The sequence below is a fragment of the Brachyistius frenatus genome, unplaced genomic scaffold (genome assembly GCF_029030835.1).
Source record: "Brachyistius frenatus isolate BFR_SWC_R1_liver_20210118 unplaced genomic scaffold, ASM2903083v1 Contig_43, whole genome shotgun sequence".
Classification (NCBI taxonomy): domain Eukaryota; kingdom Metazoa; phylum Chordata; class Actinopteri; family Embiotocidae; genus Brachyistius; species Brachyistius frenatus.
This window is the reverse complement of record NW_027210642.1, coordinates 549,218-561,132: the sequence shown is the minus strand read 5'-3', so window position 1 is coordinate 561,132 and position 11,915 is coordinate 549,218. Positions and strand designations below refer to the sequence as shown.

The following is an 11,915-nucleotide window of genomic DNA, read 5'->3' as shown; positions in this document are numbered from 1 at the left end:
TTAGACTACTATTAATTTGGAATCCTGATAACCGATCCCGTTATTGGTCAATGGGACATTGATTATTTATTTTCCTAGATTAATATTAGTACAAGCAGTAGGCGATTCGAGGAGGAATGAGGAGGGATTCCATTCCTCTGGTCAACAAAATGACCAAAATGCATCCGCCTTGTTACCCTGCCATCCCCCTGTAGCAAAGAGAGTGCAGGGGCACAAGGGTCATTGATCCTTTATCTGGCTGAGATTTGCGCAGGTTAGAATCAATGACCCTGACCATGACTTGGAAATATCAGTGGCCTAACTGTGCTGTGTATTGATAATTCACATTCTGTTGCTAAATGTTCCCATCCTGTTATACATTAACAAGTCACCTAATGAGTATAAGTACATAGCTTGAGCCAGCAGCTGATTAGCTTAGCTTAGCACAAATTTGATTATATCGTTCTACAACAACCACAATTTGGAAACGACATGTCCAGACTGCAACTGTTTCCCTGTTTCCATTTTCTGCTGAGCTAAGCCAACTGCTGGCAGTAGCTTCATATTCACCATGCAGTGGGGAGGGTGGTGTGATTTTCTCTCTTACTCAACACAAGGTAGTGAATTTCCAAAAGGTAAACTATTCTATTAGCTCATTCTGACATATCTTGCAACCTACTGTTTTCTACTTAATTCCCTATGCTTTTATCCGTATTATTTTTATCATTTTAAATTGCTGTTAAAAGCTGACATTTGTAATCATTATATTTTAAGCCTAACACAAAGCACCTCCCTGTGAGTATCCTAAGTATGTTCTATAAATAAACTCTGCCTGCCTTTCAAATGGATGCACAAAAACACTGTTCATGCAAACTAATGATATTTTATGCAAAGCAGCTTACAGAGAAGTGTTTAAGTTCCCTTTGTCAGCTAAATCAGGACGCCGAGCTGCAATGTCTACGAATCGTTACTACAAATGATCTTTTTTTTTTGTCAGAAGAGTGTTACTTCAGCATTTCAACCTCCTACGTAAGGTGTTGTGGCGGCCTAAATATATAGCACGGTGGCTGGAAAGTGGTTCACCTGTGCCAAGCCAGAGCGCTCATTCATCCTGCATAATAATGGCTGTGACAGGTCAGCTGACAAGTCGCATCACTCAGTCTACAGAGAGCATTTGCAGGTTATTTACACCCGCAAGAGTCCTGGAAGTCTCTCACAATCACCGGAAAACAAATCAATATCAGATGAGAGAACATTTGTGACAAATCCATCCATGCATGTGCCCACACAATTATTTTTTTTTTTTTTTTTAAAAGACACAGGCACGGGAGCATGCACACACAACTGAGAATGCGCACACACACTCACACCTCTCCCTCATTCTTGTGCAATGTCATGTGGTCCAGAACGCACAAATGTGCATGCAGTCTTGTCGGCGTGGTCGAATGAGAGAGCGGCGTGTAAGCGGCGTGTACCTGCGACTGCGAGGATGTACTCACCGCTCCCCCATTCAGGATCATGGTCATCTCGGTGGGCTGGTAGACGTTGCTGCGGAAAGGAGCGCTGGGCCTGGCGCCGGTGTTGCTGTTGTGCTGCCCGGCTGCGCCACCGCCACCGCTTCTCAAGCCTGGAATGGAAAAGGCGGGGAGGCGAACAGAGATTGCTCACTGTGACTCACCACTTCACAGTCTCTCTTGGAGAAATAAAACACTCCCTGCACAACAGAAAATTCCCTCCGTACTAATTTCTAGCATCACATGCAAATATTTCATGGTGTTCTATTACTCACTTTGGCCTACATTCCTCCTACAAGCTGTCCGTTTGCTCTGAAATATTGGACTGTGCTGTACCTGCAGTGTTCTCGTCGCTGTATCCGTATCCCTGGTTCTCCACAAACTGCCTGTGAGATAGAGGGATGTCTTCGTCGAAGCTCGTCTCCCTCATCCGTGTGGAGTTCTGGGACGTGTCGAAGTAATCCGGGGCAGTGGGTTGTGGTGGGGGTCTCAGGCAGATGTGGGATTCAGGAATGGCATGGAAGATCAGCAGCAGCCAGCCCTGAGCCACTAAAGCAATCGCCAGTGCCGGGTCATTCCAGTCCGGGGACCTGCCGAGCCAGGCGTTGCCATACAGATAGAAGCCCACCCAGGCCACCCACAGCAGCAGTGACATCAGGCAGGTCACCAGCAGCCAGACGGCATTGCAGCGCCACTGACGTGTCTTCCCGCACAGGGCCAGGGAGGCGGCAGTCAGCGCGGCTAGTAGGAGGACCAGCACATAGCTGCAGGCTAGTGAGAAGTCCAGAGGAAGGTACTGACAAGCAGCTCTTCCCTCCCTCAGCACGGTCAGAAGTAGCCACTCTGCAGCGATGATGCCCTGCACGGCACTCAAACCCAGCGCCAGGCCGGTTAGTGCACAGCCGCCAGGGCTTCGACGCTCCCGGCCCAGCCTGCGAAGGCGGACGCCCTGAACCAGCAGGCAGGAGAAGCAGACAGCGAAAAGGAGACCCCACAGGGCTCTGCGGAGTAGACACAGCGACTCATCCTGCTCGATCAGGTAAGCAAAGCTCAGGCCGAACAAACCGAGGATGCCGAGGAGCAGCAGGAGGATAGGTCCCACGCCGCTGCGCTTCTCAGCCTCGCTGATGTGGTGTAAACGGCACAGCAGGACGAGGGCGAGCAACATGGCAGTCAGCGCCCCACCGGCAGCCACGGATTCAACGGCCACACCCCATATGGAGTCCAGGTCACAGAGGAGGGTGTAGGGACGCACGAGGCCCCAGCCGCAGCCTCTGGGCAGAGTCTCGGGTTCAATGAGATTTTGACTGCTGGCGCGATGAGCGACAGTCAGCAGCAGCGGGAGAAGGAGGACTGGTGGGAACGCCATCTCTGAGAGACCAACAGGAGAGAAGACGGAAAGAGAGATGATGCAGAGAAACAAGGGGCAATGAGGGGGAAAGAAAAAAGTTAAAGGAATGGAGAAAAGGAGGCGGGAGAAAGGCAGTGAGTCATTCTGGTCATAAATGTTTGTAAAGCTATAGAGCTGAGAAGTCAGTCATTCATACAGTAATCATCTGTCTGTGTGACAATACAGACCACTGCTGTGTTTTAGAGAGGAAACAAAGGACAGAAGTTCATGCAGGGTGACTGACTGAAGCCTTTTCAAACACGCACACATATCCTGTTTCACCAATAGTAGCCTATAGCCTCACTCTTTTTTGAACCACTTAAAGGTTTTAAAGTGTGTTTCAAACCGCTACAAAGAGAAACAACAGCCCACATGTAAGAAAAATACCAACAAACTCAGAAGAATTGAGAGCAGCTGCCTTCTGTTCATTCCCAATGTAAGGTGAGAGTCCGAGCACCCGCAGTACAATGTTTCTGAAAAGAGTTTCGGGTATACTATTTGTCCAGTCTGATCCGGTGAACCGGCAGCCGGAGCGCTGACAGGAAAGCTGCAGCATCATGCATATTTTTATGACAAAACAGAGAAAGGAACTAGTGCTCACAAGCAATTCGACTCACTATCAGGCATCTAAGGGCATCTAGCGAGGTGTGAGACAATACATAATACAGTGCACACCAATACACAGCGCCTCGAGCGCAAGCACAAACACTCCTGTACTTTTGAGAGAAGTGTCTCGGTGATGTAAAAAAAAAAAAAAAAACATCAGCACAAATCAATTTAGTCTCAGTCTACCTTTTTCTTTATTCGTCACAGCTGTCAGGCGCACACACACACACACACACACACACACACACACACACACACACACACACACACACACACACACACACACACACACACACACACACACACACACACACACGCATTCTCTCATCGAGGGCTTTGCTGGGATGATCAGTGCTGTCGCTTCACCTGACAAGCGGTGTGTTTTATGGGAGGCTGATCTGTATTTAAAGGCACCACAACACCGCGCACAAACATATCTTCTTGCCAGGTTGCTGTCACTGAGCTGTTAGAAATTCTTTCCACGCTGGCTCGTACATTTGAGTTTTAAACAATCCGCTTCCACGAAGCACTTTTCTTTCCTCTCCATGCTTGAAGCTACACACTGGATTGTTTATTTCAGAGAATTTTTGTCCCGCTATAAGTGTGACATCAAATGTGTCACTGCGTCCACAAATAGACTGTACCACGATATTTGCTTTCCACATAAAGACCACTGGATATCCTCAGGTTCATATTCTCTTACTGTACCAGAGTCAAGCTGAGTTACATGGTCAGGCTAAACACCAGCCTGGTCACACACTCCTTCCAGCATGGAGCTTATCATATGAGGCAGACTCCAAGAAGAGAGGTGACAGACCCGTGATATTTAGATTTATTTTACCATGAGGAACAAAGGGAAAGAAGAGGAAGTCTCGTCGGTCAAAAGCAGATATACTCGGACTAGATCTGCTTTTGTTTGTATGATGAAGCTTTGACATTTCTGATTTTCCTATGAGGCAATGACAGTAAAATGTAAAGCAGCTATAATCAACATTTTATGATAACGTCGTAGCCTATCAAATTACAATGTAAAAGCAATATGAATGGGATCACTCATAGGGAGAATTAAAACTTGAATCTGCAACTCACCTCTGCTTTATGGGGCTTTTGAGTGAGTTTGTTTGGCTTTCTGGCTGCAACTTTACTGGTTTAGTTCACTTTCATAGCTCTACCAGCTAAAATGGAGCATCAAGCTTTTAAAAAGCCAAATATTGCAATCATGTTCAGTCTAAAGCAGGCCTAAAAGGAGAAACTATTTAACTTAAATTCACCACGTGGTCAAAGACAAGACACTAAATGGATGATCAAGTTGATTTGTAATGGCTGAATGTGAAAATAAGCATCCGTTTGTTAAGTTTTCCCTATCAACCTATGGTCAAATGTCAAGTGTGTACAACTAGTTTCCGCTGGCTCTAAAAAGTCCGAGCAGGTTTATCTTATTTTGGCATTGGTTTGTCCATGTCCAAACTATTTTCACACCAGAAACGCCATACAAATGTGAAACGGCATTATGAATTTAACATTGTTAGGAAACTGAGCTCACAACCAGTTAGACCACATATAGTCAGAGAACGGCTGCTATCGACATAGTTTTTTAAAAAAAAATCAAAACAAGGGGAATATAATTCTTCATTCTTGCTCTCGTGCACACACACGTGGTGCCAGCATAGCTGGTCCATCCATTTATTTACAAGCTTTTGATGTGTCTCTCCTCATATCCATTTCGGTTTTTTTGTATATTTTTTTAGACAGCACTTGTTGACAACTTCGTGAAATATAATTATTTATTTAGACCCCAGAGGCCATAACAGTGAAAGATGTTTGTGTGCATATACCGTGTGTGTTTTCTGCATATTCATTTGTTTAGAGCTCTTTCATGTATCCTTCAGAGATTTACACCCTCCGAAAATCTCCTTCATGCCCCTCATTACTAAAATTCGTCACTCCCTCATTTCCTGTTGTTTCCTTCTTGCCCAACTGCAGCGGCTCAAAGCTGCTGGTTATGACTGGTCTACATTAACATCAATCAGTGCTTATACGAAAGGATGAGTCACCAAAACGCTAAATAGCAGTGGTTGATCTTTATCCTCATACAAACACCTGATTTGAACATGCATATCTGAACAAAATAGAACAAAACTGAAGCTTTCTCCAAACATCATGTTGTTTTTAATAGTGAGCCCCTGATTGCCATGGTTACACCCCACCTCGAAATCACAGGAAAAAACAAAACAAAAGAGAGAGGAGACAAAGAGTGAAAAGCTCATTCACTCATCTTTAATAAGCTGAGGCGACTGCTCCTCCTCCATCTTTTTTTGTTTTGTTGTTGTTCTGTCTTCTTTGCCACATTCTTTGTCACGTTGACAGGGACAATAAAGCCACACAGTCAAGACGAGCGCACGCTCACAACAAGAGACCGGAGCTTGGGTTGTGCACACAAGTGACTTTTTAACTCACTCACCCTCTCACTCAGTCCCTCCGTCTTGCACAGACGGTTGCTCTGGCTACTTTTTGAGTGCGAGCTGGCAGGCTGGAGAGAGCTGAACGATGCACGGGAGAGTGGCCGCACGTACAACACGCGTGTGCAAAATCACATACGCACACCTACGGCCCACATGCCACACACTCCAGTCTTCTTCTTTCCTTCATACAGATATGAGTCATGTGAGCAGAGAGACCGGGAAAGAGAGCGAGCCTCTGGCCTCCTGCTTTGTGCAGCACGGAGGATGCTGCCGCCGTCTCGTCTCGTTGTCCCCTCCCCTCTATCTTTCCAGACATGTTTCTCTCTCTGTCACTCCCGCTCCATCCAGCCATTTCTGCCCTTTCCTCCATTTGAAATCCTCCTTTCTGTTGGATTTCAATGCCACCTCTCCACCAGAGCGGTTTCAACTCTCTGCTACATTTGAAGATGTGCTGTGAGAGATGCGCCTCACACACCTTCACTCCCCACGTTTTCCTCCTCTTTTCATCCCCAGTCTGATCCTAAACATTCCCCTCTTCCTTCCATTTTGGCATCTTTTTCTTCCCTCTTCGTGCTCCCTCCTCCTCCTCCTCCTCCTCCTCCACCACCACCTCTCATCCTTTCTATCATCCCCACCTCCTACCCTCCCTTCCCCTTGCCTTTATTCTTGCCGTGCATCTTATGTAACTGGGGGAAGGATCCAGCTCCTGCCAATTCTGCTGCATGGCTGCTGTTTCTCAGGCATCATCTTCCTCAGTGCCAAGCAGCCTGCTGGCACTCTAAGGGTCGATCTTAGTTTTGTATTCTGCACGTAGCGGGGTTACATGCATTCACGGTGCATGTGTCACTCGCCCAGGCACTATGCCCATGTCTGCAGCCTCTATTTACATGTAAATATAACATTCAGCTTGGTGGCATGTATTATGCATGTGTGTGCAGGCAGCACAACCCGACACGAAGCTGAATGTGGAAAGCATGCAGCATGGATTCCTCACAGCGCTGCTGTTAACACACAACAGGAATACAAACGTGAGAGGGCAAATGTGCAGCACTGCAGTCATTCAGATCTGCTTCAGGCTGGATAGCGGGATGGGGGAAATGTAGCAGGCCGTCCTGCACAATTACAACCGCCTATTATTATCAGACACAGCACACAACCAGATGCTGTCTAATTAGTGGGGTGAAAATGAGTAGGATTATTGCATTTTGATGACTTGCTTTAATTCTCATTTTTCTCAAAACTATTTTATTCAGACTCTTTGATCAATAATGGAGACTGTGTGTGTGTGTGTGTGTGTGTGTGTGTGTGTGTGTGTGTGTGTGTGTGTGTGTGTGTGTGTGTGTGTGTGTGTGTGTGTGAGAGAGAGAGAGAGAGAGAGAGAGAGAGTGGAGGCACTGGAGACACACCGATCCAGCTGCTGAGGTGAGCAGGTCATTTGCAGGTCCGGTGCTGGCATCTGCTTGCTGGTGATGCCACTTATGACTTCAACATTATTCACTGTTTTCTGTAACACTAATAGACCTTTTCTTATAACGGTGCATCATGTTAAATTTTCTACATAGGAACATTCTTACATTAGTTATTTGCTAAAAATCTACTGGTAACATTTAATCTATTTCTACTGTTAATTGCTGTTAGATTCCATGTGTTGTAGATGTCCATATGTTCTTTTTATTTTATTATTCTCGTTTATTTCTTTAAAGAATTACCTCAGTGTAAGTACATATTGTGACTTGACAAGGTCCATGGATGAAAGCACTCTTTAGTTGTTCTACACTCAGAAATGAACATTTCATGAAAGCATATTTGCATTTTAAATCCCATCCAACAACTCCATTAACTGTCACAGTTAGAAGGGAGCTGCAGATAGCAGGCTGATCTTTACCCCTTTAATGTTAAAGCTGAACAGGATTCTGTACAGGATTACCAGGGTAACATCAACTGCTTAGCTGGTAAATCTTCCTCTCGCCTATTTTAAATGTACAGTACATTTCTGACATCACCAACCTGTCCTGTTTTTGGAAAAGCTCAATATTTGGTTGAGAAAAATTCAGTTTTAGTGGATTGAGGGCTTGAACTGAGAGCAGATTATCAGGTTTAAATGAGTCTGGTTTAATGTAAACATGTTCTTATCCACTATAGAGAGGAGCTTTGCTTCTCAATTAAGGGCAAGAAGCATGGGCGTCCCCAGACTTGTAACTTTCCAGAGATGACCTGTTCAGTTTTGCATTCAGCTGGAGTTAGAGACCTTATGAAGAGAACTGCAAAAACGTGACCAGCTTGATTTCCAAGTCTTACATTATGTTTCTTGTGCAAGGTTGCTGGAATAAAAAGACCTGAGATCACAGCTGCACAGCAGCAGACGCAGGTGGACTTTAATACAGATTTCCTGTTCACAGATTTATGCATTAAAACATCGACGGTAACTTTTATCATTAAGGTATTATATGCTTTCTTTAATATTTTGACACAACATTTGTGGTAGCTGCCTATTCACGACACTATTTGTTTGATGGACTGAGCTGTCAGACAGTTTTTTTTTTGCATGAACAAATGCAAAGGAATGCATTTAGTTTACCACTGGAAACAAATCCAATGTCTTACTTCATATTAGATAACCATGTAGAGAGTGCACGCCATCATCTGATCTGTCCGGATTTGTCGACACTTTCTACACAGAAAGTGTAGTATCCTTTTCAGCTGGTAGTGACAGATAAAAAAAAAAAGATGGGAATAAAAGAAGAATGAAGAAGAAGACAGAGGGAAGGAGATGCAGTAGAAATCAAGGAATGACGTATGGGTGTGCTAAAATATTTAAAAGGCTTTGGGAGGACTAGTTTTAGGAAAAAAATAGACAGAGACCACAGGAGAAAGCAGGTTTAAGAGGGGAAAAAAATATATTGAATGGCGAGACTGAAAAAGAGGTATTCCATTCACTGCACCAACCTCCTGGGTGCCATCATGAAGAAACTGACGGTGGAAGTATTTTCCCCAGCCTCTTCAGACATCCCTGGCCACCCTAATTAGGCCTCATTACCATGTGACTAGGCTCACAGCAAGACCATATGCTAATTGCCTTGGCAATTAACAGTGCCAATGTTTAATCTCAACCCTCACCCCCCTTTACTCTGCACCCTCTTTCCCCTCTTCCTCCAACATTAACAACAAGTATGAGGTGACCGGTCAGATGTGAAGGCATGCAAAAACCCCAAAAACCAAACTCGCAGACCTCCGGTGCCGTGTGTTCGGCTTCTGTGCGATATATAAGCATCTTCCATTACAGATTAAGTGATGGGATCTGGAGTGGGATGAATGGGGGGTTGATCACAGGAGCTTGGGGAGATCAGATTTGGTTAGAGACTTTGATAGTGATCACAGGAGCAAGAGAAACAAGGAGCAGCCGGATGTGCAGAGGAAGAATTGGAGCGAGCCTCATGCCTGGAGCATGTGTGTGTGTGTGTGTGTGTGTGTGTGTGTGTGTGTGTGTGTGTGTGTGTGTGTGTGTGTGTGTGTGTGTGTGTGTGTGTGTGTGTGTGCCCGTGCGCGTCAGGAGGAGGGGTGGGTGCAGGAGCACATGCACGTACGAAAGGGGTAGCATGTATGTGACAATCGTACTCCAGCTCACACACTCAGCTGCGTCATGTGTACATAAAGAGGCTCCATGCACACACTCACATGCACACACACACACACACACACACACACACACACACACACACACACACACACACACACACACACACACACACACACACACACACACACACACAAAATCCTCCAAATGGGGCCCATATGGCATCAGCCCGGAGGAGATACTGTAGCTTCATCTTTTCCCAAGAGGAGGCTAACTAACCCATGAATATGTGTGCAGTCAGAGAATTAACTGCTCCACTCTGCTGAATATCGATTAATGATGGAAAACACAACATTCCAAAATAGGCCTGGGAGCTTTCGGAGTACACAAATCCTGCACTGACAATGGCTCGAGACTCAAATACCATCCATCTACTGGCCAACACAAAGTCAATCCATACATTGACATCAATTTCCTTACAAACTTACTTTGTCTAACTGGACCCAACTGGGCATTTAAGTGCAATTTCTTCCCGAGTTAGACAACCTTATCCAGGGCCCTGTCTCTTGTTTCTGAGGCCAGTGTGGGAGGGACACATCTTCTAAAGGGGACACCCCTAGTTTTAGCTGACCTAAGGAGCAGCTTAATGCAAACATACATTTAGAGAATGCTGGGTTTTTTTTCCCTTTTTTTTTTCAGCACACCCCCCTCACTTAACAATACCAGCAACATGGGAGGGTCCCTGGGGAGTTCCAGAAGAGTGTGTTTGTTTAAGGGAGCAGCAGTAAGACTATTGTTACTGAGGTGTGCGAGTGTGTGTGTGTGTGTGTGTGTGTGTGTGTGTGTGTGTGTGTGTGTGTGTGTGTGTGTGTGTGTGTGTGTGTGTGTGTGTGTGTGTGTGCTATCCAAAAATAAAGAATGACATCTAACCTCGAAACTAAAGAAAGGAGACGTGATTGACTCCAAAAATATCCCAGTGTATTGTGGGATGAAAATGGAGGCGCAGCTACTCAAAGACGTGAGCGTTTTTATCCTCGTGAGAAAAATGTGCCAAAGCCAATTTGGTCGTCAAATTTCACACAGGTCAGAGTCCTCCACAGACCTGTCCTTAGTTAAGTTTTACACGGTTTTGAGAAATGCCCCTTCAGGTCAACGCCATGTTCGCCCAGCCTGTGCGTAAATGTATATTTCTACAACGTGTCCTGTAGCTGTGCCCTCTCTGCCTCACTCACCTATGCATTTGGTGCATCGACATCGCCTTTCTCCCAGGACTGTCAGTGATGCAACTTCCACATCAGCGGTCATACACACCGAAGAACAGCCTTACCATACAATACAAACAGAGATGCATTCAAAATAAACCGTGATCCCCTGTGGGATATTCGGCAAAAAAAAATAGTCCTACCTACTGGAAAAATGTCAGGCGCACACATTTCCACAAGGGTATCTCCATACAGCCCCGTTTTTTTTTTTCTTTTATTAATTATATTCTTCGGGCTACATGGTGAGCAGCACGTACCTTGATCGATGTAAACAGATGAGCTCTAGAATGAAGACGGATGCTCAGTTGTCAGGTATGATGGGAGACAGAAGAACAAAAATGTCACATTTCGGAATGAGCACCGCTCGCTGTGTTTGCGTATTCTCTCTCCATCCACATGGACTTGTATGCGATCAGCCCAGATGATTCCTCCCGCTCCGGGTTTCTGACCAGATCCCGGTTATTCAGCCCGTGTCCGTTGTCCTCAGAGGCAGAATGAGCATGAATGCTAGTCCGATGGGGAAAGGCGAAACGCAACGAGGTGTAAGGATTAAAATATGAAAAGAGATTCTTTATCGTTTTCCCCTAAATCCTTTGTTCGGCGGTGCGCATCTTTGACTTTCCCTCAGCAACCACGACGAATCATTCATCAAAATGAACGAAATCCTTTAATGCACGGGAACGGTGCCCCCATAACAACCGGATCCCCTTCTCCAGTTATTGCGCTGATTATGCCGCTGAATATCCCGGTTGACACTCACTGCTGCCCGCTGCACCTCTCCCGACTGAATGCATCACCAAAACTGCGCTCCGCATAACGTGCGTAATGATAATCCTCGTACGCACCCACACATATACACAGAGAAAGTGACAGCTCTCCAGGACTGCACTGTCCCCGCGGACTCCTCTATCCTCCCTCACTTTGACTGTTTTACTCTGGATAATTCATTGATCCGTGAATTTTTTTTAACACGTTGTAGACCCTTTGCTGAATCCGCAGCGAGACTCACACGTGCACATACACTCCTCCTAAATCTGCTGCCTTGATGTCACTCTCACGGTCTGTGAGCACAACTTGGACTCTTAACTGCTGCTCTGTTATATCCAGCTGGAGAGGTTCTGTTTTTCA

At 45.6% G+C, this 11,915-nt stretch overlaps 1 protein-coding gene across 2 annotated transcripts in view; it reads right to left on the bottom strand.

The window, feature by feature from the left end:
- The window catches only part of gprc5ba (G protein-coupled receptor, class C, group 5, member Ba), a 16,128-nt gene extending 4,213 nt beyond the window's left edge, over positions 1-11,915 (bottom strand). The window contains exons 1-3 of one of the 2 annotated variants that reach the window (XM_069702794.1): positions 11,045-11,915; positions 1,830-2,864; positions 1,455-1,606 (exon numbers count right to left, since the gene is read on the bottom strand). In XM_069702794.1, coding sequence (XP_069558895.1) covers positions 1,455-1,606; positions 1,830-2,862 — 1,185 coding nt within the window. In that variant the 5' untranslated portion in view covers positions 2,863-2,864; positions 11,045-11,915. The remainder of the gene's footprint in view (positions 1-1,454; positions 1,607-1,829; positions 2,865-11,044) is intronic. The other variant, XM_069702795.1, reaches the window with a different exon arrangement.